At 37.2% G+C, this 26,673-nt stretch overlaps 4 protein-coding genes across 11 annotated transcripts; 1 reads left to right on the top strand and 3 right to left on the bottom strand.

Moving 5' to 3' along the window:
- Nucleotides 1-81: 81 nt before the first annotated feature.
- On the bottom strand, nucleotides 82-14,440 carry LOC105145845 (protein qui-1). Of its 3 annotated transcripts, none has more exons than XM_087411010.1 (16): nucleotides 14,314-14,440; nucleotides 9,730-10,989; nucleotides 8,037-8,116; nucleotides 7,828-7,950; nucleotides 6,573-6,715; nucleotides 6,314-6,474; nucleotides 5,202-5,606; nucleotides 4,095-4,852; nucleotides 3,453-3,989; nucleotides 3,122-3,362; nucleotides 2,338-2,996; nucleotides 1,913-2,219; nucleotides 1,586-1,811; nucleotides 717-1,429; nucleotides 328-597; nucleotides 82-241 (listed from the first exon to the last, which is right to left on the bottom strand). In XM_087411010.1, exons 2-16 carry the CDS (start codon nucleotides 9,836-9,838, stop codon nucleotides 204-206), a joined length of 4,770 nt encoding a protein of 1,589 aa, XP_087267136.1. In that variant the 5' UTR covers nucleotides 9,839-10,989; nucleotides 14,314-14,440; the 3' UTR covers nucleotides 82-203. The 3 variants fall into 3 exon arrangements, with proteins under 3 accessions (XP_087267136.1, XP_087267138.1, XP_087267137.1); XM_087411012.1 differs by having other exon boundaries at nucleotides 82-221; XM_087411011.1 differs by having other exon boundaries at nucleotides 9,730-11,015; nucleotides 14,314-14,424.
- LOC105145918 (uncharacterized) lies at nucleotides 13,897-14,884 on the top strand. The gene is made up of 2 exons (XM_011055821.2): nucleotides 13,897-14,511; nucleotides 14,778-14,884. Exons 1-2 carry the CDS (start codon nucleotides 14,222-14,224, stop codon nucleotides 14,824-14,826), a joined length of 339 nt encoding a protein of 112 aa, XP_011054123.1. The 5' UTR covers nucleotides 13,897-14,221; the 3' UTR covers nucleotides 14,827-14,884.
- Nucleotides 14,885-15,735: 851 nt separating this feature from the next.
- On the bottom strand, nucleotides 15,736-22,710 carry Sec24AB (Protein transport protein Sec24AB). Of its 5 annotated transcripts, none has more exons than XM_087411013.1 (16): nucleotides 22,514-22,710; nucleotides 22,238-22,394; nucleotides 21,819-21,976; nucleotides 20,364-21,466; nucleotides 20,089-20,244; nucleotides 19,880-19,995; nucleotides 19,602-19,704; nucleotides 19,335-19,464; nucleotides 19,147-19,256; nucleotides 18,378-18,993; nucleotides 17,882-18,211; nucleotides 17,705-17,815; nucleotides 17,406-17,578; nucleotides 16,984-17,319; nucleotides 16,753-16,856; nucleotides 15,736-16,600 (listed from the first exon to the last, which is right to left on the bottom strand). In XM_087411013.1, exons 3-16 carry the CDS (start codon nucleotides 21,955-21,957, stop codon nucleotides 16,486-16,488), a joined length of 3,642 nt encoding a protein of 1,213 aa, XP_087267139.1. In that variant the 5' UTR covers nucleotides 21,958-21,976; nucleotides 22,238-22,394; nucleotides 22,514-22,710; the 3' UTR covers nucleotides 15,736-16,485. The 5 variants fall into 5 exon arrangements, with proteins under 5 accessions (XP_087267139.1, XP_087267142.1, XP_087267140.1 ...); XM_087411016.1 differs by having other exon boundaries at nucleotides 19,335-19,461; XM_087411014.1 differs by having other exon boundaries at nucleotides 22,248-22,394.
- A 620-nt stretch (nucleotides 22,711-23,330) lies between these two features.
- On the bottom strand, nucleotides 23,331-26,619 carry vimar (visceral mesodermal armadillo-repeats). 2 transcript variants are annotated; one of them, XM_011055698.2, is made up of 11 exons: nucleotides 26,540-26,619; nucleotides 26,358-26,472; nucleotides 26,130-26,267; nucleotides 25,799-26,032; nucleotides 25,451-25,617; nucleotides 25,111-25,342; nucleotides 24,791-24,937; nucleotides 24,330-24,725; nucleotides 24,103-24,235; nucleotides 23,763-24,028; nucleotides 23,331-23,692 (listed from the first exon to the last, which is right to left on the bottom strand). In XM_011055698.2, exons 2-11 carry the CDS (start codon nucleotides 26,362-26,364, stop codon nucleotides 23,580-23,582), a joined length of 1,833 nt encoding a protein of 610 aa, XP_011054000.1. In that variant the 5' UTR covers nucleotides 26,365-26,472; nucleotides 26,540-26,619; the 3' UTR covers nucleotides 23,331-23,579. The 2 variants fall into 2 exon arrangements, with proteins under 2 accessions (XP_011054000.1, XP_087267145.1); XM_087411019.1 differs by lacking the exons at nucleotides 26,358-26,472; nucleotides 26,540-26,619 and having other exon boundaries at nucleotides 26,130-26,280.
- Between the last annotated feature and the right edge of the window lie 54 nt (nucleotides 26,620-26,673).

Here is a 26,673-nt window from a genome sequence, read left to right as displayed (position 1 = left end):
ATTGAATTAATATAATGGGCAGATAATAAAATAAAATAGAGGTAAACTATTGAATGCAAAAATAATAGAACAAATTGTACATTTTGTTCTAGTCTATTACCTCTGGTATATCTTTATTTATTGCATCGAATGACACGGAAGGACATTTTGTAACTTAAATATATTCGACAATCAACCGAAGGTTGTCGATAGAAAATATTTTATCATTTAATCCGGTATATCTGCAATGATAAATATCTCACTATATATAACTTAACTTTATCTTTATACGCCTTATCATAAAAAAATATAAGTGTTTGCTTAAACAAATTAGATAATAAGTTTTACCTTCTTCCTCTTCAGAGTCGGATATTCGGGTAGCTTGAAGCGAACTTTGTTTCGTTAATGTTCGGACTAGGCCACGTGGTCTTGGCGGCGGTGACTGTTTGTTCCAAAGTGCCTCTAGTTGATCAAAATGTTGAGATTGTGCTAAAGCGGCTTGTTCAGGACCTAGGCCAGATTGAGAACCGGCTAAACCTGCTTGACTGATCTCTTCCATTGACGCGCTCACACTAAAGCGACGTTTCAATCGTTCCTCGATACTTGAAACTATAATACCTATGAAGATAAATGCAAAGAAGATCAAACTAAATTCTTATTTTTGAATGAAGCATGAATGTGCTTAAGGAATCGATAACAATTTCTAAATAGCATTAAAAATATATAAAAATGATAACCTGACGTAAGATGCCCGTACTTTCGTTGCCAGGTGTAAGTATCTAAAGACACCTCTTTCTTCAGCAACCTTTTGGCGGGTCGTTTCGGTCCTGGTGGTCTCAAGTCCCGCGGGGCCACGTACGGCGGTAATTTCACGTATTGTGCGGGAGTATTATGCAGACATAAAATAGGCATGCATTTATGCTCCAGTAAATGTACTGCCATCCTGGAGCAATCGGTAGACATTTCGACTCCTAAAACCGGTACGTGTAGCATAATGGAACTGAGAGGGGTGCCCTTTTTAGTATCCCAAACGATGAGGCTCTTGTCCTCGCTTCCGGAAACGGCCAAAGTACCGTCGCCGGAGAGACGCACGCAGGTCACGTAACCCAAATGACCCACGAGAGTGTGCAAATCGGCACCAGTGTTGATATCCCAGACAATTAAATTGGCGTCCCTGGAGCCGGATACCACTATAGATTTGTCGAGCACCGCGACTGCTACGCAAGTCACATGATCGGTATGACCGACCAACACCTGAGAGAGTTTACCACCAGCCAGTTGCCATACTTTCAGACTCATATCGCGGGAACCAGTGATCAGATACTGAGAATCCGGCGTTGCTACCAGACATGTGATATCCTGTGAGTGCGATACCTGATGCTTCTCCTCGGGACCGGCGCCCAGACTGATTATGCGCACCTGATTATCACCAGATCCGCAAACCGCATATCTGGAATAATGAAATGGTTCAGCTGAGAGATGTTGTCTAATGGATCTTAAAATAGCGATCAAAGTTTAAAGATAGAAACGCAAAGAGTATGAATAGAAGAACCGGATAAAGAATATTTTGCATAGAGAAATTTATATATAAATCTAATTCTTTTACCTCATGTCGGACGCAACAGCGAAACATCTTCCAGGTCCGCAAACAGATTGAATCAATGTACCGGTATCTGCTGCCCAAACTCTGATAGAGCCAGCACGATCTGAACTGACCACTCTTCTTCCATCTAGCATAGCAGTAACAGCAGTTACTGGTGCCTGATGCCTAAACGTAGCCACGACAAGTCCTAAAGTTAAACCCCACACACGTACCGTCTTATCTTCGGATCCTAAAGAATTTACGTATATTTTTTATATCTCCACTTGTTTCAGATATGTTAGCAAAAAGGCATTAATTGGTAAAGAAAAATAATTTTATAAAAGTCTGTACCAGATGCGACAAAGAGTTCTGATGCGGAAAATGCGATACAAGTAATGCTAGCGATATGTCCTTCTAGGGTGGATAATAATTCGTGAGTGTTGAGCTGCCACAAATTGACTAAAGAATCGACACCACCAGTAACCGCCATAGCGCCATCCCTGGAGATGTCCAAGCAGGATATCGGTGCGGTATGGGGTTGCAAAGTATCTTGTTTTCCAGGTTTTTGTGGTTTTGGTGGTGGTTCTTCACCACGAAAGCTCCAGTAAGTCACGCGACCTCCTCCACCAGTTATTAAAAAATCATCTTTCTCAGTTACCTGCAAAAGATAAAAGTGGAAATATAATAACATATGATTTATACAAACATGTGAGAACGTATTTAATTAAAATAAATGAGAAAAATAATGAAAACTATGATATTTTGTGATTAATTACCTTGACCGAAGTAACTGTTGCTGATGGATTAGCAGGCAAAGTCCTGATCAACTTTCCACTATGCATATCAAATACGGATACTCTGCCTTCGACACCGCCAGCGATAGCTCTTCTACAATCTTTTGCTAGACAGAGACTCTTAACTGGTCCTTGATGTCCTCTAAGTGTATGGATTTCCGTGCCGGTTGCTAAGGATCTTAGATAAAGCTTCTGATCTTCGCAAGCGGCTAGAAGAAAAACTGAATCTGCAGACACGTCTAACATGATCACTGGAGAAGGAAGAGTTATTCTGTTGAGAAGACTAAAGCTTTCCAAAGACCAAAGACACACAGTTCCGTCGACTGAACCAGAAACCAAGACTTCTCCAGCGGAATCGACTCGAATAGTGGTGACAGGACCTCGATGATGATCAACCTTCATCAGGACTTCGCCAGTGAGCAAACTCGTAGCAATAATTCTGGAATCCTCGCCACCGCTCACGATAACGGAATTGTTGAGTGCCGGAGTTAAAGTGAGAACCGGTGCGATATGCTCGCAGATCCGGCGTTTCATTACAAGATCTTTCATGTCCCAAACGATAATAGACGTGTCTTCAGAACCGGTTAGCAAATATTGTGATTGATGGGTAACGGCTAAACATGAAATTGGACTGGAATGTCCTAGTATGAGCAAAAAGAGATTCATTCATAATTAATGAAAATATATTTGGAAAACTTGCGATAGAGAAAAAATAATATTGCCAATATTCTGTATCAATTCGCACTAAATTATACATTTCTCTTACCTTTGAATGTATGAACGAACTGACCGGACATCACATGCCATAATTGAGCATCTCCCTGAGGTGGCACAACGACTACATGTTGACCAGATGGTGCCGCTTCGATTAACTTAACTCCCTGAGGACAAGTAATCGCTCGGATCTGCAATGGCAGAGGCGGTTGTAGCCATCCGTTCAAGGGCACGAGTAAAGGCGCAGTGTAACCGTCGCACCAAGCCATTGCCGCCATGACCATTCTGCTGACCTGATAAAGAGAATGAGTAAGTCTTTTTTTATTTACAAGTTAATAGTAATACAAGTTCTTATTAGAATAAAAACATAAAAAGAAACTCACGAGGTCACCTCCATCCTCGGCAACCGGCCTTAACCAACAGATAAGCTGCGCAGCGAGCTGAAGTGGATCTCTGGTAAGAACATCGCTGGATTTTCTCACAGCGTAATACACGAGTTCCAAATCGCGTTCAAGGAGATATCGTCTGGCATGTTCGAGGACACATCGTAGATAGCTCACGGAGATCATCTGAGCACTCGCAAGAAGAAAATCGAACGCGCAAACGGCGAGTTTCTTCAACTTGTCGACGTCAGAAGCACGCAGAAGATGTAGCCATGCTTCTTCAACGTGTCGAAGTGTGTATGTGACAATTTGCGTTTGCGGTGCACTTTGAAACGGTGTTTCCTTGATAGGTGGCGAAGAAGATGGATTTTCCGGCGATTTGTCCGAATTATCATCGGCTTCCTCGGAAAAGAAGAGACTGGCCAACTCCGCGTGATAACCGCGAGAAACGTCTTGATTGGAGAGATACTTTCTGAGAGCGGCTTCACGACATTGGCTACGCCAGGAAAACATTAATCGACCGCTCATCACTCGTACCTGAAATAATATTTAGTAAAATAAACATTTAATAATATAGTATATGACCGAGAATAAAAACCGTCTTTAAACAAGCTATTCACATGTTGAATCTAATATTCTTACTTTCAGCCACGGTGCGAATGTCCTCCTGATCAAGCACCAGGTTGCAAAATTAAATTGACTCTCCTCCAAGAGCAAAGGTCCTTCTCCTCCAGTAGGCATAATTAATTCCAGTATTTCTGTCTCCGACAAGCCATATTCGGTGCAAGCCAGAATCGATGCAATCCGATTAGCTGCGTCGAGTCCAATGAGGTCCTCCAAGCGTTGGATAACCGCGTCGACGCCTGGTGTCGTGCACACATGCCCGGATAGATCAACGAGAATATCGGGGCTACGTAGACGATCCTTTTGAAGCGGCGTGAGGCGCATTCCCTCGGGCGGAAGCGCGGAAGTGACAACAAAATGAACACCCGGAGGAAGAGTGAGCGGTAACCAGGACAAGGCAGCGACGATATCGCACTCGAGCGGATGAAAGCGATGAAGATCGTCGAGGAGAATAATTAATTGGTCCGGAAGGGAATGTTCCTCTAAGCGGCGTATGATGAGACTGAACCAATTGTTGAGGTAGAGTGGGTCGAAGGAAGCATCGCGCGGTAAATTACCGTCGTTATCTCCGCAAAGAAAGCCAACGTGTTGGCAGAGGATGCGGAGGAGCTCCAGGCTATAAGCGGATCGAGGTGTCGAGGTACATAGTCGGACGACACGAAGCGTCGATGTCGAAAGCCAGTCAGGTGAATCCTGATAGACGCGTGCAAGGATAGAGGATTTCCCAGAGGATTTGGGCCCATAGATTAGAATCGGTCCGTGTTTATGCTCCTTGCCTGGAAATTAGCCATGTTATATTTCAAGCACACTTATACTGTATAGCTAAATTGTATTGGCGTTCAGCAGAAAAAAAGCAGCTTTATAACTGTTACATAATTCTTTAATATAATTGGTTTATACATTTAGATTCAATAAGAAATTAAGACCAATTATATTTAAAAAATTTTACAACAGTTGCAAAGCTGCTGTGTCTTAAAATTTACACGTACACGTGATTGTCAAGAACGATTGCTTCAATATAAGCGATATTTACAATCGAAACGCGTTATTATCTTTGATAAATTTATGTACGATCTTAATTGTACAACATATGTTTACGCTGTTATATCCTGTAAAAAAGAATACCTGCAAGGATAAGTCGTTTAACTCGCTCCACGGCTTCGTCGCCCTCGTCGGCCAACGGCAATTCTCGAAGAAGAGCAAAATGCGCCATGCTCTCAGCGTAGACCTCCTGAACCATTTTCTTGCGACTTTTAATTTCCGGATCAGCTTCGACAGACGCGTTCACCAACTGCTGAAGCCTATCCAATATCAGTTCCCGAAATTTCGCAAGATATTCATCGTGAGCTTCGCAGTCGGAATCGATACCGCCGTTACGGTACTCCACGTCAAAACACAGGACGTTTTCCTGCGGCAAAGTAATCTGGATACGATTCTTGAGCCCTTCGGCGGCTGTCGTACACCTTGGCACATCGTTACTCGTCCATTCGCGAATCACAGCCATTATCCCCAAGCCCTGCTGGTCTAGATCTGATAAGAACGTTCCAACGATTATATCATCGGATGAATTATTATTGCTCCTTACGTGTGCATTGCTTACGTCTATATAGCAATGAAAAGATCTTTGAAGCTCATTTTAAAACGCTTTTATTACATCTGAGAAAATTCAAAGACAAATAATATTTTTCATTCCGAAATTTTAATTGCTATATGCGATGCGCGCGCGCGCGCGTGCATTTATAAATTTATGATAAATCCTAGCCAGCGGGAGCGACTAAAAATAACTCGAGCACCAATTAAATTTTCAGGCTGGAAAACGAATTAGCGCATGAAACGTGGTACAAAGTGATTCAATTTCCAACCTCTATGTAAAGCCTCTTATAATATGAAACGCAGTGAGTGTGTGACTTTCCTTCGCGAATAGTCCTTGCACGTTTCACGAAGAATAATTTAAACGGTACACGACGATACTTGACCTAGAAGGTCAGGTTCTCCTATTTTTGAAAGAGAAAGCTCCGATAAGTCCACAATTTTCGTCGTGAAATACGTATACCATCGGCGTGCCATCGCACGAGAGCTGATCAAATATTAACAGCGGTAGAGTGGCGATCGACGTATTCGGTCATTTATTTACGATCTTGTAATAACATGACGTGCTCATACAAGGAATGATATGTCAGAGAATACCAGCGGTTTAGGTGATAGATCATATGTATCGACAAAACTTTGCTACTTACTTAGGCCGTGTTCCAGTTGTCGTTCCGTCGTGCTCTTCAAGATGTATTTCAAGTCCTGGTTCTCTGGATGCTCCACAATCGCCCGTTCCACAGCAGTCTTTAATGCTTGGCGCAACTTTGGCTCTCGATCCTTTTGCCATTCTCGTTGAGCAGTTTGCACGCTGTTTACATGTAACTTATGATGATTCCAAAAAGAAAAAAAAACGAACAGAGGAGGAGGAAAGGGGAAATTAAGAGAAATTCTAGACATCGGCGTTACCTATTTGCATTCAAAGCATAAGAGTGCCCATTGTGCTCGTAATGATCTTTAAGAAGAGCGCAGTGCGCGAGAAGCGTTCGGTAGGTAGCCTCTTTCAATTCCGTTGGTACCCACCCTACGGTGTAATTTGTTCCCGTCAACAGCTGAAAAGGATAACAAATGGAGAAACGAGTCATTCCTCTGCATCTCAAGTATACTGGAAGTGTATGATGTGTGTATGTATGTGTGTGTGTGTGTGTGTGTATACCTATACAGCACAGAAGATTGAAGTAATATTGCTGCAATGTTGTAATATAATTAATGTAATCTATTTTTATATTTAAATAAAAAATTTATGAATCTATTATTTGACGACCATTTCTTTAGCTAAGTTTTATATTTATTTTAAATATGAAATCAAAAGATTTTGTATAATATTTGAATATAAATAATAAAAAGCGGACATCTTAACATTGTAGGAATTTTGCAGCAATGACATGTTCAACAACATTTCGCAATCACTATGCAATATGTTTCAGTGAAATGTTTCTGCAATGTTTCTGCAATCTTTCTGTGCTGTATGGGTACACACATAGAAAAATACACACTGTACGCAAATAATAATTACTTTGTTCCAAATATTTCAAAAGTTCACATATCCGTAAATTTATCATAAGTTCATCACAAGCATTAAATTTATTTAAACTATATTCTGAATTTTAGTAAGTTTAAAAAATATTAATTCTAATAAGTTCAATCAAGATTATTAAATTAAAATAAATTTGAGTTACTTATTATATAAAGTCGTTTCTTCGATCAATTTTATAATATTTTTCAAAAGAAAATAAATTCTTGTTTTAGATATATAATAATGAGCGTTTGTAAAACTTTTTAATAAGATATATTTTAATTGAAAATATTCTTTGTTAAAGATAACTGTTACATAAAGAAAAGAAAGTAAATTATTCTTTTTAGAAAGAAGATAATTAATTTTCTTAGCAACAGAATGATATTTTTCTATGTGCAGAAGGAGATAAAGTAAAGAGCGATGACGATGCGACGAGAATGGCGAGAGTAAAATACGCGTAAAATAAAGCACGTGATACGACGATATAATCGTGACAATCGTTGAGTACCTATTCTCGTTAGAAGGCTTTACGGTATTAACTATTAAGCTATACGTACCAAACCATACAATTACTTAATTCTACGCGGCAATGAAAGAAAAATGTAGTGCCGATCAATATTTGCCGAGACAATACCGTATATTCCTTACCAGGAGAAAACATCCTCTGGAATGACGGTGGGATGCACTTATCTCCTCCAGGAAGTATTCCGCCAGATGCGAATCGACGTCCGGGTCATCGCCGGCTCCATATTGCATGTCCACCAGGAGTACCTGCGCAGGACGAAGCATACACTTTCGCGAATAATTTTGACGAGCCGATTTGAACGTCAAAGTAATTGAAATTGCTCTGCACTGACCTCGATTCCCATATCATCGTAAATTGATTGCAACTCCGGACCGACCACCTCCAACAGCTGTTTGCGCTCCTCCGGGAAGTCTAGCCGGAAAATTGCCGAATGTAAATTCAATTTCACGTTAATAGAAACTCTCTGTCTCTATCTCTGCATGATCTCTCTACGCCTACATGTTGCCTCACATGCACATGACATTATCGAGATTGGATTTTGCTTAATACGTCGAATATAACAAAAATATATGCTATTCCCTAGGTAATGAATTAATTATAGTCAAGGAGGGTTGTACGGGAATAAACTAAGGAATGGAAATAACTTCTCGTTGTTACAGTTATAAGTTACTTTTTTGGTAATTTTACTTGGTAACTGCGTTACTTCCCAAGCAGAACAACAAGTCACAATAACGTCAAAATGATATTAAAAATGAATGAATCAGAATTGAAAAATGACTTTTAACGATCATTTTGGAGTCATTTTGATATCATTTTTATATCATAATAACTTATTGTTTTGCTCGGGTTTTTTCTTTGATAACTGTAATGAAGTTACAATTTTTTTTTATAATAATAACGAATTTTACAGTTACTTTTTTATCATTACTTTTTCTACTCAGTAACGAGTAACTGTAATTTATTAGTTTTAAAAAGTAACTTTCCTGGAATAAGCACGAAAAAAGATAGCGTAAATTATCATAAGTTTTTAATTACGAATTTAATTACAAACTGTCAACATAATATTTAAAACGCTACAACGTTTCAAAACTTCTTGACTATAATTAATTTATTGTTTGGATTATTGAGAGTCGTTGATTGACTTTTAATTTTGCTCCAGATTCTATCAAGCCCGTCGCGAGTAAATCGCAAATATTTAGTAAAACGCACGTCTAGTCTATTAAAGCAATATTAATATGAACAACAGTTCCAAATTTTAACTCTTTGTCACACTTCACAACACGTCCCAAATTTTATTCCAAATTAAAGACATAATTATGAATTATCCTTCTTTTGAGTGCGAAAATAATAAATGTGAAATACATTTTTCAACTAACGTAAAGAATTTTATAATTTTTTATTTAAAAATGCAGATTATTTATAAAATACATTCAATAGAAAAGTATAACAATTTTGAAAAAAAATTTTAAATAAAATATGATCTCTCGTAACTTGATGTAATCTCTTTGTTATGATCTTATGTAATGTACTAATAATACTTAATGATATACATTAAGTATTATTAGTTATTTACAAATATAATAATACACAGAAAAAAATTTTCTCTGCCGCTAATTTTGGTTTGTTATAATATATTTGCTGCTGTAACTATAAATTTATAAACTCCAGCGAAATGGTTTGCTATTGCTGCTATAATATAGATATCACAGCTAAGACATTAACTATGACATCTATATTTTAACTGTCCACATTTTACACCTGCCATTTAGTTACCACATTTTACACCTGCCATTTAGTTACACGTACAGTTTTTAGTTACGACAGCTACTTTCTTTTTTCCGTGTATGTTGTTCATTAATAATTATAAAAAAAAGTTTATCTATAAAAATTTAATTGCGATAAAAATAAATATATTGTAAGATATTATAAAATATTATAAAAATTTTTAATATCCCTCTCTTTCCCTTCTTAAGATAATCAACTGCTTAATCTCCTCGAGATTCGCAGAGGTTTATTTAACTTACCATCCCTCTCGCCAGCGATAAATATCTTGATGAGCCTTGGCGCCGGCAAATGAGCTGGAGGTGGACCGCCTTTGATGACTCCTGCGATCAATTCTACTTCGAGATTCATACTTGCAGGGCAAGATGTATCGCAAGTTCGAAAAAGGCGTTAGGCAACGATCATCGCGATAACGAATCCTTACACGTTCAATGATATGACGTAAGACATTTTATTTTTGAGAAATATTACTATTTCATTTTATTTCAATTGGAAATATTTTCCTCACAATGTGCTTTATCGTTTGATATCGCCGAGACGGCTTCGCTGTCTTAGAGTCTCTCTTTTTCTTGAGGGCACTACCACATTTATTATATATACATATATATATATTACATATATTTTTTTCTTTTTTTAAATTTAATTTTCTGTAATCCTTAAAGTCATAAAATCTTTCTTTTCTCGGACGTTTGGATTTTCAAGCTCATCCAGCGATCCCTTCTCGTCGTTGTACGTGGGATCTCGTACGACTCTTTCGAGCGCTTGGATTCGCGTGGACCCTCTGGGATCGGGATTTTAAACCTCTCGAGATCGGATCTTCAGACGTGCTCGCACTAGAGTTGTCTGTTATCTCAAAGTCGGCATGGAATACTTTTGGATCCCTTCCGATCTCTCTGATCTTCGGTTATTGCCCGCTCAAGGTACTCGTGTTGCTCGATATATTATACATATATATGTGTATACTTGATCGATCCGGCGATCAGTAATCAATATATAACATTACAATTAATGATCGATGCTCTCAACAAATAATATATAGAGATTATAATTTCTTTAATTTTTGATCTATACTTTTATGGATGTATATATATCTCTTACATATATCTATATATCTATTTACGTCTTAATTCCGAATCAATTAACTACCTAAACAATTACGATTGTCTTCGCCAGCGGAACGTAGCGAGCGTTACATCGATTCGATAGTCACGATTAGGCGGTGCCCATGCATGCCCGCTATTCAGTCATTCTCTATCGATCGCAAAGTGACATAGATCGATCTGTCACGATCTCAGTCACCTTCCCTCCCTTTACTCAGTTTGTACTTGTTCCGAGCGTGCTCATTGGTCGTTGCCCACTAAGCCGTGGTGGGCGGATATGACGGCGGCAGGGGAGGGGGGGAAGGTAAATATATTGTGGGGGTTGGCGGGCTTGAGGGTGAGTATTCAAGGCCCTGCTATGTCGCGCCCTTACGTTCCCATTTTACGCCGGACGAGGACCCTCTGCAAAAACACGAAAAACACGCCAACTTCATCTGGAGTCATCTCAAGCGGAACAAGCCATATACGACACGATATTCCTGGAATGTCATATGAATATTAAAAAGGGTAAATATTATTCATGCAACATTCTAGGAATATCGTGTGCTTATAAGAAGGATGCTTTTCATTTGGTGACACAAATTGATTCAAATGTCGTTCTGCCTTTGTTATTTACTTATTAGAAGATAAAAATATTTTGACTTTTTCTTTACTTGGTGTGTATTTGCGTCACTTTTGCGTCAAACGGGGAAAAAAAGCTACGATGACATCAAATGGCGTCAGACGGTTGAAAACAATCATTAAAAGTGACTTTTTCATTAATCACGTCTCATGATTTGTTGTTCCGCTTAGGATTCATTTGGTCATCCCCTCATTAATTTAGATCCTCCACGCGGCGCCGGCGTCGCGATGAGAGAGCTACGAAAGACCCCTCTCGAGAACGATAGAGGAGGGCTAAAAAAACCCCCGGCTTGCCTTCGCGCGAGCGCGCGTGCGAGCGCGCGAGGAAAGTCGCTCGTCGCCGGAATCGATCGGGCGTTTTCTCTCTCTCGCGAATTCCGCGCGCGCGCTTTTTACGCACAAGTGTTTCGAGGTGGCATCTCTCGACTGATACGTATCGATCTCTCTCTTCCTTTTTTCTTCCGCTCTCCAGCGGACCTGGGTGGGTTGACGCGGGTCCGAAATTTATATATACGTATAATGTATTTCGAAACGCGAAATGCGAGACGCACCGAGTGTCGTGTCGCTATGCGAAGGCTCGGGGACGTGAACTTTTGACCCGAGCCAACACGTGGCTGAATGTCGCCACCAGTCGCTATTGTTTTCCGGGGCCGGGCTCGGTATCTCAAACCGCCGTCGGCACTCGTCGGAAATACTCCAGAATCAACGCGAGTATAATCAAATTCAATTGCGCGATAAGAGCACGAAGCAACAGTGCCACAATAAGAACGCGCGGCGTAAGTTGGACGCGTGTCGGAATCGAGGACTGACATTAATGAGTTGCGACCGAATTGAATCCGGAATTGTCATCGAGATTGGGAGATAGATGAGCCGCCGAGATTAATAGCGTTAATTAATCAATTATAGGGATTCGACGCGTCGAGATGATTAGTTCAAGTAGAACACGGAAGTTATATTAGTATATCACAGATATCTCTCTCTCTCTCTCTCTCTCTCTCTCTTATCATTAATCTCCTTATTTATCACTTATAAATTTACTTTTATCCAAGGAACATCAAGTAAAGAAAATGTCAAAATGATTTTATTATTTTGACGTCATGAAAATCAAAATAATGATTTTTGATTACAAAATTTGACTGTTTATTATTTATTGATGTTAACAATCAAAACAACTTTATTTTGATTCTTATAAATATCAAGAGACAGTCAAATTTTGTACCCAAAAATCATCAGTTTAATTTCCATGACGTCAAAATAAAATCGTTTTGACTTTCTCTTTACTGTGTGTTCCTTAGGCTCGGTGCCTTCTATTTAGTGACACAATTCTATCTTTCTTGACACTCAGAGAGTAAAGTAGACATTGTGTCGACTTGTGTCACTAAATGAAAAGCACCCATTATGACTTAATTATGACTCTGTTCTACCTCGGAGGCGAGAAAGAGAGATTGCAGCGTGTGATACCCGTACAGCATTATAGACCTCCAAGGAAGTTCTAAAGATGTCCGGAGGATGCTCCTAAGAACGTTCACAATAAGACATCCTTTAGGTAAAATGTGTTGTGTATGGATTCCAACAGCGCGGAAAAGGGAAAAAAAGCTTTCGCTTATCCCAAGAAAAACAAAACAAATTAAAATAATCAATTCACATCATATATATATATATATATATATATATATATATATATATGATGTGAATTGATTATTGACCGAATTCATAATTAAAATTATTTATTTGATTCAGTCAATGTGATGTTCTTTTTACTTTCTTGTCCTCCTTGGAATGCATGTCTCGCAATTTAGGAATGAATACCGAAAGATCGTGTCGCGTTTTTTTTAATTTATACAATTTCCTCGCGGATCTCCCAGCTGGGTACAGCGAAAAAGTGGAGAATCGCGTATACGTTCGCAAATATTTGTCGTTCCGGGTATACGATGGACACGGTAAACAAGCTTCGCGCCGCCGAGTATGTCGAGTACAATTATCGCGTCGTCATTAGGTCAGTCGTGCGAAACAGCACACACATATATGTCGAGAGAGAAATCCATTTATTTCACCGGACATCGAAACACGTGAATTCTACAAGAACGTAGAATGCTCTGAGGATTTCGGAAAAAAATTTCAATATCCATGAAGCAATAGCGATCCAGGGATTTTGCACAAGGATGCTAATTGAACTGAAAACGACTATGGGGATTGATATTATGAAAATAGAGGGGACAGTGTCTGCGGGAGGCTACGATAAGATTCATAAAAATAGAATAATACCCATCTCCTGGAGGATTGTTGTTAAATATAGTCTTACTCGGAGCTGACCAATTAACCTTCCACCAACGCTCAAGCTGTCGCGTATTTGTTTACAAAGTTTTACATTAGATACTTGAACCGTGGTATAAAATTTCTCGGCAAATGCCACTGATTCGTAATTAATTTTTTTTTAAAAGAAGTATCTAATTTTAACTCTGAAAAATCGACTGAAAAATCATTTAATGCAAAAAGAATTCGGTAAAAGGTTTGTAAAAGGTGTGTAAGCGAATGATATATTTAAGCCTTTTAATAATTTGCGAACATTTGCGTCTCTTATCGTTTGGACCACTTCGCATGCACAGTGATTGCCTCCATCTTTCGCTGAATTAATTTACGTCTGCTGTGCAATCAGGATCGTAAACGAGAAAGTCGCTCGGATCTACTTCAACCGATAAAATGAGCCGTTTCAAGTTTATCAGCAAGCAACGCACGTTAAATCGGGAATACAATAGCATTCCCCGAAATACGAATTTATTAAACATAAGACGTCACGCATCCAAAATCTATTTTTCTCTTCCCTTTCCTTTTTCCCCTACTACTGACTATTCTATTTGAATCTCGATGAAAATTCCATTCTACGTTTTATCACCTACGATCGACCGTCAACGACAGAGAGAGAGAGAGAGAGAGAGAGAGAGAGAGAGAGAGAGAGAGAGAGAGAAAGAGAGAGAGAGACTGTCGCGACCCGTGGAGGATACACGAAGAAGGGATGGAAAAATCGCGGTGCGGATCTCGCGCCGTCGGCCCGGTCGATGCGGGACTTGAAAAAAGGGGAGGGGATCCAGTCAAAACAAGGCTTACCAGGTCGTCGAGCAGTTATTATGACGAAGGCCTTCACCTGCTCACGCGGACGACGGCACCACTACTGATAACACAGTCAAGCGGCCGACGCCTCCGGAGCGCCGAACGCCCAGCGCCGACGCCGTCGCCTCCAACGTCGACGTCGACGTCGACGTCGACAACGACGCCGACGCCGATGCTGACATCGCCCATCCGTGGGTAGGGGTAGTTATGATACGTCGATGTTATCTACATAACGATACGGATTTGCATTATAATACCCAATACTTTTTATACATATATACTCAATGAAATATATATACACACATAATATATATATATCTATCTATCTATATATACACATATATATATATATATAATATCATATACATAATATTACATATATTTATATTGTATATATATATATATATTAAATATATTATATTGTATGTATATAAGACTAAAATAAACAATAATTGTTTCAGGATCATAGATCAGGAAAACTTTGATAATCCAAAAAGGATGGCGGACTAAAGAGTTCGAGGCATTCTTGTAGTATACAGTTAATAATTTATAAAAAATCGAACGGTATACACGGGTAGGGGATGTTAAAGGATATAACAACGAATGTACAATTTACTTCCCGTATAATTATATATATATATGCATATATATAATTATTAAATAATAAACTAAATCGTCACACGCTACTTTTAACTTCGGCGGATCGTAAAATGAGAAAAGAACTACGCCGGAGAAATTCGTTTGGCAGCATGACAAAGTACGAGTAGTACGATTATTTTACAATATTCATTTGTTTATTTCTTAACACTTGCTAGTGCTATTATTTATCATTATTTATTTTATTTTGTTATAGAGTCCTTTATAGGCGAATTTATACGCCTCGAACGATCGATTCGTATTTTACATTAGCGCGAAATCATTCTGTCCTTTCCTATATTTTTTTTTACAATTACTTAATTCAATTGCAATTCAAACAATATTTTAATTGCAATGTTCGTCGACTGTTCGAAATTATTTATTACGCTTTTACTCATCGCAAAGTTTAATTTTACAATGCGAATTAACAATATGTCATCGTCTAAGGAATGACATAGTGACATAATATAATTTTTTTCACGAGTTTTGTTATTATTCCCTCTTCGTTTGTTTTATGCCTGCAGGTGATTAAATTACAGGACCGCATTACTTATCACCACAAAATATCTTCGTTTAGCGACATTCAGCCTGCAAGCATCTTCATTTATTATATTACTTATACTGCAAATGCAAAATTGCACTTATTTAATTCCATTTCTATTGCATATAATTATTCGTAACTAATATTTTTCAAGATTTTCTAAAGATGGTATTTTTTTTTTAAGGTAAGAACACTTGCGTATTGCGATATTTCGATATAGAAATTGAAAGAATGCAGAAACATAATTAAAAAAAAAAATATATTTTATACAAACTTCATCAAAAAATAGTCGATTTCTTCTACTTCAAGTCAACTGTTTTCCTCTAACATAAGATTCTTTTTTGCACTGCGCGCTCTCTCTCTCTCTCTCTCTCTCTCGCTCTCGTTCTACTTGCATTTACCACATAATTGCGAGATATGAAAGCGAGTAAAATACAGCGGACACTCTCATTAGTATCTTAGAATAAAAGAAAAGCTCGATCCCACGATTCTAGAATAGAGGAAATCGACTGTGATCGTCATGCTGATGCTATTCAATGAATTACTGCTATTGTGAAAAAGATTTTCCTATTGAACAAATAAATCTCATAGATTAAAACTGTTGTAGATATAACACAAAATAGTAAAAAATTACATATTATTTACTGGACGAGTTGAAGAAATTGCTTAATCCAAATGGATACGCGCAACAAAAACGCAAGTCTATATGATGAAGCTACCGATGGTAAATATAACCAATAATAATAACAATAATTATACAATCTATCATATTTAAATGTGTCAGTGTCTTTCATTAAGGCTGTCACTGCTGCATAAGTAGATCTTGAATCACGCGACATGTCCCAAAATATCCCGAATGACCCATGATCGTTTAATGAATTATAACGGATCGCACAATTTTTTAATTACGCGACTATTTTATGATGATTCCATCACCCCATGATTAACACTTCCGGCAGGAGTTGGTCTCATGCACAAATTCCTTAAGTTGGTCACTCCTTCACCTGCGTCTTGAGATGTTGTAAGAACTCGTAGTAACTAAGAGCAGATTCGAATCGATCCTCTATCAATCGTTCGACGAATAACGTTCTAAACTGGCTATCGTCCCTAAAAAACAATTTGTCACATTAAAATACGTATATTGTGTTGAAAATATCAGGTAAATTCATTACGAAAGTTAAAGGAAATTTATAATTTCTGTCAACACATATCTAATCACTTACACATTTATTTGTATTATTCTAAAACAATTGACTTACCTGATAATTTGTACAGGTACGTAGTATGGTTTTTCCTCTTGTAAACTAAATACAAAGTTTCGCAACCGTTCGCTTTCTACTGTATCCAATTCCGGTAATTCGTACTGCAAGACAAAATTAAGACTGATTATGAAATTAAATTTTTATCATAACGGCTGTGATTAAAAATTCGATAAGTTTTCGATTTTTAGCTGCGGATGTATAACCGAGAAAAAGTAATAAAACATTTACCATTTCCTCTGGAATAGATGTAAATCCCGAAGTGCCGAATATATTTGTACAGAAAATCGGATTGATATTCTTGCCAATGTAAATAAAGATTCTATCGCCAGCATCCATAAGAAAGATGCCTCGGCTGTCGAGTTTTTCAGCAGATAAATTAAGCCGAGGCGGCTGTGGACATACTTTACCGTCAATGTCTCTTGCATTGCGGTCATCAAGCATGAAAACAGGGTACAAATCAGGATAAACCACCTGTATCAGCTGTGCTAATGGTAATGTCTTTAATTGAAACATAGCGAATATGCGATCATCCAAACGCGTACTCGTGCCGGATCTAAATGCTATCTGTAAATTCAAAATAAAAATATTTTAATGACAATATCTACAATATATTTAAATAGAAAATGTGTGTAAATTTATTGATAATTTACGCTTTTCAACAATGCGATAATGTATAATGGCAACAGCTTTAAACTTCCTGGAGCAATAAGTCCTCCGCCGCTGGAAGATTGTGCCAGTTTGTACGCGGATAAGATGTCAATAGCAACGTTTATTAATGCTTCTCTTGCATCTGATAAAGATGACTGAAGCGATCGATCGACAGCTATAGAGATATTTAAAGAAATGTCTCTTAATATTACTTAATTATGGAAGAGTTAACAAATAATTATTAAACTTTTACATTACGCTGCATAAGGATTTATAGTCCACAGCAACGAGTTTTATTTACCCATTTTTGATAATAAACCGACTATGCATTGTTGATCTGCAGAATGCAATACATCCGATAGACTTGCCACCACAGGCAGGCATAGAGTGTGTACTCTAATTCTTCGCTCACCTTTAAATAAAAATATAAAAAATATGAAACATTACATGAAGACACTAAAAGGACAAGAATAATTACCTTTGCTTGAAGTATACAAAAGAGACGCTTGGAAGCATACACTCTGCACATCGGAAAGATTTTCATCGATGGAGATTTGCATGCCGAAACCGGCGTCCGGATTAATATTTGGCAAGCAGAGAAGATCAGTCGATCGAACGAAGAAGCTGCCATGGAAGGCATGAATACTGAGACCACGAGTACAACGAAGCCGCATCACCGCTTCAAAGCCAATCTTTCTCGTCAAATAACGACGAAGTAATCTTTCTAAAGTTTCACTATTCTGTAACTTCGATGCTCGGAACAGTGGTAGATGGTAAATACAACCGCCCGTAAATTTTGACATGCATGCTGTGGAATAAGTAAAACATCGAATGTTACAAGAGATATTTATCAATGTTAAAAAAATATATAATTAGGTATATTACGAAAAAAATTACAATTATTAAATTAATTATTTGCAAATTCACAATACAAAATTATTATAATCATATTCAATCGAGATAGATTCACTTACATAAAGTTGCCAGATCGCTGTATTGACTATTCAATAAGAATAGATCAATTGCAATGTGGTGTCCACTGCAATCCAGAGCATATCTTTTATAGAAATCTGTTGCGGGATTAAGATGTGGCACGTCTTTGTTCACTCTAGTACTGGGATCTTCTCTCGGGTGCAAGGCCCCCGGACCAATATTAGGCAAACACGTTTGAAAAACGGTGATACGTCCTCCGACACCAGCGAGGAGTTTGTAGGCAGCTTGAAGACCAGCACCAAGAGCGCTATTAGTATCATGAGTGCCACAGAATTTGATAGGAAGTTGAGCGAGAAGATCACGAACAAGCTCCTCACGTTCTTTCAGATTTACAATTAGGTTTTCTGGGCACGGTAGAAACACATCGTCGATATCTAGCATGACCATTTCGTGTGGTTGCGAGACGTTATCGGGCATGCTGAAGAAGTGCAGAGTAGAATCAACAGCAAGAAAACCGATTTGAGTGCGGCTGTCGCCGGGGAGACGCGACAGTTCATCGGTGATCGTATTGCAAACTATCTGCAAATATCCGCTTTCTACCGCAAGACGAGAAACATCCATGACAAAGAGATAGATAGCGGGCTGAGGCGGACGGACCTATAATTCACAGTATGTTAATACTAAATCTCTCGAGGTATCATAAACAGATATAACAGGTATATAATATTATAAACAGGTACATAATTTTTATATAAATAAATAATTTGTAATTACGAATAAGTGATTATTTTACAGTAAACAAATATTAACCATGTACTCGCTTGGCGCAATAAACTCTATCGTGCCGGTTTTCACTTCCGGCCGTCGTGATGGATCGCCGTACGATTTCGTCACAGGATCGAATTGAAATTCTTCGGGAACTACACAAAACGTAAACATCTAATTCTTGTTATGTAATATTAAGCAATAAATATAAAAAATTTCAATATGTTCATTACGTTCATTTAATCTGAAACAGAGATTGCATTTCCATCTTTTCGAATCGACGAAGTACACAAATGGGTTGATATATGTTCGGCAAGCTCGACAACGCACGATCGTATTGCATTGAATCACTGCTAAATGCTGCTGCGACAAATAATAAAAAATTTTACTAAAGTTTATTTCTATATGATTTTCTAAAAAGTGAAATAGCATGTTCTTCTGTCTATATATTTGTTGTATATTTTAAATTCTAAACATTATTTTACATGTACATTACTTACGTTTAGATCCTTAAAAGGATGTATTAGTACGCCGAATGGTAATCTTGATTTCTGTAGAAGCGAATTTGATTCTGGGACTTTTGTTAATGTACACCTGAATATGCTGTAAACATTTCACATACATACTCTTAATAAGAGTTATATTTATATATTGAAATAGTTTTAATAACAAGAGTTCTAAATTTTTCAAATCTTTGATTCGGGTTTTTATTGTGGATATTTTAATTTCTGTATAATAGAAATGTAATTTAATATCTTAAATAAAAAAGAAAACTTACTCAGGACTACAATTTACGGAATCCAGGAATTCCTGATTTAACTTGATCTTTGGTGGTTCGACTTTTTCAGGTGGCAGTATATTTCGACATTGCAAGAGATCTATCGATTCCATCCCCTAAAAATGATATTAACGTATTAAAGAATATTATATATATAATTGTATATGTATTATATATATAATTGTATATATTTCAATAAAAATAATTACCCATATTTTGTTGTAGCCAACTTGTGTGACGTTCAAATTGCTCATCTGATTATTTAATTGATTTAATTGGTCTGGATACATATTAGGATACCTTTTATTAGACGAATCTAATGGTACGTTTGTCATTGGGCTAGGATATTGCGACCGAGAGTCGTACTAAAAAAAAACAAAAATTAAACTCTGTATATTAATGTTGCAAAACATCACTTTTTGAAGAAAATATAAAAGATTAATTAAATTTGATTCTATTAAACGTTTTATTTAGATTCTATTACCGTCTGCAGTCCCGGAAGAGGAGGCATTCCTGATGGAGGTAATCTTGCACCTTGTAACTGATTACCTCCTGAAGGCGGTAGCATCATGGTATTGGCAGTGTCTTGTTGCGGATATTTCCTCTGACCAGCTAAATTTTGATGTATATTCTGACCTTGAGAATTACTTCCCAATCCCGTGGGATCCATATAACCAGTAAATAAATTTTGAGGTTTCACAGGCTGAGAACTATAATCATGAAGATTTCGTGGGCCTAGATTATAGGCTTGTGTATTATAGAATAAATTTTGCGTGCTCGAATTTGGCATTGATGATACATTGGATATATTCTGTTGACTTCCATATCTGAGTTGTGGATTACTTAAGCTTTCAGGACTAATCGTTGATTGTGGTTGAATGTTTTGAGTCCTTGGTGGTTGTATACCAGAACTCACTGGTTCTTGCTGTACATAATTGTTTTGATTTAAATGAGTGACGTTCGAAGGAGGTAGATTAACGTTGGATGCAGGTGGAGGGATAGAATGTCCTTGATTGTATGCCGAAATCTTATTTACTCTAGCAAAGGATGTTTGACTTTCCGTAGTTTGATCCGTTGAGACATGACTAGTCTTATCAATGCTACTGGATACACCAGGAACGCCTATAGTATCCTGCGGAATGTTAGTAGGTGGGGGATTAGTCGCCCATTGATAACTTTGGTTCATTTTAGCTGGTTCTGATTTAATAGTATCCGCAAATGTCGATGGTGCAGACACTGGAGTCAAATTTTTTGCTATTGGCGGAATCTGATGTGGAGGAATCATGGGTCGATGTTGAATTTCTTGGCTAGGTTGAGACATAAAGGCGATTGAAGATGTACCGATTGCAATGTTCTCTTGAGTGCTAGCAACATACTGGCTGTGAGCATTATAGAGATTTGCAGGACTATAAGGTTGTGATGTTCTAGGTGGCGGAGGCAACACATTAGCGTTTTGAGGTCCGTTTATTGGTGGCATTGGTGGTCGTGGCAACTGAGGCCGATATTGGTTGTGAAGATATTGAGTTGGTGATGGATCTCTAGAAGTCTCCCTGGATGGATCACGCGACGACTGTGATGATGGTGTACCTATAAAAATATTTGAATTGTTTCAAGTAAATTTTTTAGACAAAACTAATTAGACAAATCACTTTTTAGACAAAACTAATTAGACAAATCACTTTATGCTAAAGTATAAAGTTTACACAATGCTTTTCTATTATCCATTTTATTTCTAGAAATAAAATTAAAAGATTGAAAGATAAGAGGATTGATCATATATTGTCACATTGTTCATTTTCAAGAGCAATGCTACTGCCTTCAAGAACCATTGTCAATAAAAAAATATGTAAAAAAATATGTAAAAATGTATAAAAGAAAAATTATAATAACATATTCTTAGAAAATAAAATTTCTTCATATTCCAATAGCAAAAACTTGCCAGTTAGATTGAACTGAGGAGACTGCATTCCATTTTGCTGAGATGCAGGATTTTGACCATTTACTATAGGTGGTTCATTTTTCAAAGGATTGTTGGAATCTGTGTACAATGGATATTGGTAACCACTTGATTGTGACATTTTGTTGCTTTAACAATCACTGAAACAAAATACAATTATTGAGGAACTTTTTTATTCAGTTAAATAACATGCTTTTAAAGACATGAATTTTTATATATATTATAACATATAAAATTATAAATTAATCAATATTAATCCATCAATGTTAGTATCCGAGATGTGAGATATACAACAGCAACACAGTGCAAGTCAACTACTTTCAATTTTCAATTTAATTTGTAATTCAAACAAAAAGAATTCAGTTAATTGCATTTATCACCAGCAACAATAAAAATCATACACCAAATTACAGGTCTAAGTAACAATTCCCAATCTCAGCTCCAAACTCAGCTAAAGATATACAGAAGCTGCAGGATGTTGTAAAAGATTGTTAAAAATTAGACAGATCGGTACGAGAGGATGAAATTTCGTTGCAGGGAAATTTCCATCTTAATAATCTACAAGAAGAGATATATAGATCAGTAGGTTGACGTTTGGATAGTCAAAGCGCATTGTCAGCATGTTGAAAGGTTAAAATGCAGAGGACGAACTTGAAACGTTCAAAGGACCCGCCTACCTTCGTACTAATGTAAGTAGCCAAAAATTAGAAACGGATAGACGCAGGCTCGTGCATCGCCCTTGTTGCCGTTCGCCTCCACGCAGCACCACAAGATGAATCCTAATAGCAGCGATTCATGAACGAACGAACGGCACGCACAACATTACGTGGCAGCTCGCGCGACCGCTGCGCCATGAATTGTGGCACGTGACGTGACCAGATGGCATTGCGATTTACGAAGCCCGGTCAGGGTTGACGATGTTGACGTTGCTTTTGCACGGAGCGACTACAAATTCTAATTAACTAATCGACGATTAACTTGTTAAAAACCTATCTATATCTATTTTGCTAATGGACAATTATCATTAGTTAATAGAAAATTATTTTATTTATTTCACAATTATAAAATCAAACGAATTTTGCTTCGAAAAATTTTGAATTAAATCACTGATTCTCTTAGTAATTTTAATTATACTTTATTAATTTATTCGGCGATGAATTCAATCACTAGAATTATTTAAAAATCAAAAATTCGATTTATTGCCTCCGATCGAATCTTTTTTTTTAATATGTTAAAAAACAATCTTTGTTAATAAAATATGTATTGTGTGATAAGTTAATCACTGAATGAGAGAATCGGAGCTTGATCGATTCTCATTACTTTTTGTGCGAACAATCATTGAGCAATTGCATTAACAGTGTTTTTAATAATGATAACACTACGGACAATCCATGAAAAAATATAACATGTGTTCTAGTGAAGTGAATACTCAAGTACTAATTGCTCAATTTTCGCTTTCACGAAGATTTTACAATAGGAAAATCAATTGCAATAGCATTAATAGAATATATATTTCTCGATAAATAAAATATGTAGCAATCTATGGATCAAGTTGGGAACGATTTGGTCATTGAAGATTGCATTTCTTGGTTCTTTGGAATGATGGAAGATACAACAATGTAGGGAATGGCAGCGCATAAGAACGCGTTTTGGAATTGGTCATTGTCATTGTCATTGTCATTGTCATCATCATCATCATCATTATTATCCTTAGTTAGTTTCCAAGACGGTGCCCAGCGCCGCTCACGAATTGGTAACTTGAGTCTGTAACTCCGTGACGGTGTTTTCATTTATGTGGCATTGCAGTTTGCATGCGTTGGCTAATCCGTAGCTCGTAAGATGTTCCTTCAATTGGTCTAAAACAGACGGCATATAAAATTATCGGTCGATCAAATAATTCTTTCTATTCTGAATAGATCTTTATACCTAATTCCAGGGCGCGATTCAATAACGATAACGCGTTTAACATGATGTGTACGTCAAGCTCACGGGAGCGTGCAAACAATTCGCACATATTGCGTCCAAAATCTGCTTTGATCAATAGCTCTTCAGATTCCGTCGGACAAATTACAGTCAATAAATTAAGACCCATAATTGCTTCGTTTTGCATTAGCGTGTGTTGCGCTAAAAGCATATCTACTAGATGCTGCACTGCACCGTACTTGATAATTGACAAAGCAACCTGCTTGTCCCTAAAAATTATATATAAAATGTTGAAAAACTAGGTTTTTAGGAACTTCATATCACTAAGCCATAGAAAACGAACCTGCTATTATTTATTAGCCAGGCAATTAATCGGTTGGCTTCACCCTGGACACCAGGGTGGTCCTCAGTACTGCACCACTCAACTACCCGCTTAATCAAGTCCTCTCTTCGCCCTAAAGAAATTGCTGCTTCTTCTAAAACAAGAAACTTTGTCTTAATTATCATATTATTCATTCTGAATATAATAAATATTGCTTTAATTTTTAAAAAAAGCTTACGACCTCTTACTTTGACCGTCTATGACTATCCTAAGCGTTCCCAACAATTTGAAAACGACAGGATAGGTAGGGATCTCCAGCATTGGATACAGCACATCGATTAGACCATCGGCAAGAATTAACGATTTATTGTCTGCAGGTATAACGAGGTTGCGTAATGCGCTGAGTAAGGCGTGCTGACATCTAATATCGCCAGATTTGTTGCCATTTCTTTCGAGAATTTTTAACAGCTTCCGATGAATACCCTGTTCCACCATGCGCTTGCAATGTATGTCAGTTCGCGCAACGTTGCCCATGGCCAAAACGGCGGTGATCTGCAAATCCTCGTCAACACTCTCTAGCCATTCTATCAGTTTCCTGTATACAGGACCCTTGCCATCATCGTAAAGGAAATTCATGCTTTCATCTAAGTACCAAGTATGTTTGTTAAAGCCATTAAAACTTGCATTTGAATTTTCCCCTAGAACTCACCTCCAGTTAAAATCAAAACAATCAAGTTACAGGCGACTTTAAGAATCGACCGTGTTTCTTCGTCGGTGCATTGTGGACCATGTTTCTCCAACAGTTTCAGGAGCAATTCACACACTCCTGCCTTAGCCAATAACAACTTCGCATTTTCTAATGGAATTATGTTATTAAGCTATTGCTCTCCAATTTAATTCAATTTTAAATTTAAATCCAATTTACTTAAGACTAATTATACTGAAATATTTAATCAGCATAATTCCAATTAATTTAATTTAAATCAATTTAATTAATTAATTTTAATTATTATAAAATTACTGTTTTACCATCTTCTGCTTGGCCATGTAAGATTTCTAAACACATCTCAGATAGCTCAGAGGAAGTGTCATTGGCCAGTATATCAACCAAAACTCTTGTCAATCTCTCATTGAGAAATATAATATTCACGTCGTTCAATATGCCAAGAGTGAGTAACACTTGTACTGCTGATTCATCACCATTTATTCCATCTTCTTCTAAAATACTGCAAATAATCGGTACCATATCCTCCTCTAGTGCCTGGTAAAGTATATCTTATAATAAAATTATTGCTTGCTGTTGCTTTCTATTTTACAATATCACTATTGATTCAATCACAATGTACAAATATATTTTCAAAAAATTTACCTTTCTGTATAACATTTCCTGATCCACCAAAAAATTCAATAAAACTCCAGCGGCCACATTTCTCAGGAAGCTCGCACCTTCAACATTACCTAGAGCAATTCCTTTCTTCAGTAGTGCTAGAATTACTTTCAAACCATCCTGTTCTGTCACCAGGTTTTTACCAGTCTCTGTAACATAAATGTTTGTTAGCTTTTTTTTTAATATGAAACTTACATATATTTATAAACACTTAATATATAAATATCCCTTTAAATATCAAAGCTTTGAAATCTTATGAACCATTATTTCGAAACTATATATAAATATGTAATAAAATTTCTGTCATGTAAATATAACTACTACAACAACCATTCTCATAGCAGATGTTTCCTAAAGCTCTGGAAGTTTGTGTCAATATGTCTATATCTTCTTCTTTTAGCAAACCAATCAAGGTCCGTATCAATTCAAAACTGGTACATTTCTCTCTCCCTCGATCAGTCTTTGCTATCTCTGCAATAGCTTTTGCAGTCTTTGCTATGATTTGTTTAGATTTGTGCCTAAGTAGCGTTAGGAAGACTTCATCAATGACTAATTCGGTAGTCTCTGAAACCATCCGTTAGTATTCGATAACAATTCCATACCATATAATACTGTGACACCTAATTACAGCATTTAATTTAGTTGAATCATCCAGTTATACCTCCGATTGACGTTTTGCTAACATTTACTACAGAATCCAGTATCTGAACAATATTGGGGCATTCCTCTTGCGAGGCTTCGAGTCTTACAACACATTTCAAATCATCGACGAGTTTGTCGATATTGTGCTTTGCCTCGCCTGTAACGTACATTGAGAGATTTACACATTTTTCTTTCTGAAAATAGTCTGGCGAGAAGAGGGATGGAGTGGACTGTAACAATGATTTACCTTCCATTTTTATCGAGCAAGCATCCGCTGGTACCCACGTCGTAGATTCCGCAGAACTCGCACTCAATTCACCCAAAAATAACGTACCTCCCTTTCACGATCTTTCAACAAAGAACTGAAAAAAAAAAAAGATCCGGAAATCTTTATTTTAATATATAAATGTATAATCGACTTCCTCTCACTATTTTAATATCAATGGGCGAGTTCAAGTCGGCAAAGCGGCTAGTAGCGGCTAGGTCTGCTAACCGAACAATTAAACATGATTGGTTGGATCCAGTTGAATCCACTTGGTAAGAACCAATCATGCTCATTCACT

The sequence above is a fragment of the Acromyrmex echinatior genome, chromosome 11 (genome assembly GCF_024713525.1).
Source record: "Acromyrmex echinatior isolate Ae372 chromosome 11, ASM2471352v2, whole genome shotgun sequence".
NCBI classification, from domain to species: domain Eukaryota; kingdom Metazoa; phylum Arthropoda; class Insecta; order Hymenoptera; family Formicidae; genus Acromyrmex; species Acromyrmex echinatior.
The sequence above is the reverse complement of the archived record's forward strand: the minus strand, read 5'-3'. Positions and strand labels throughout refer to the sequence as shown.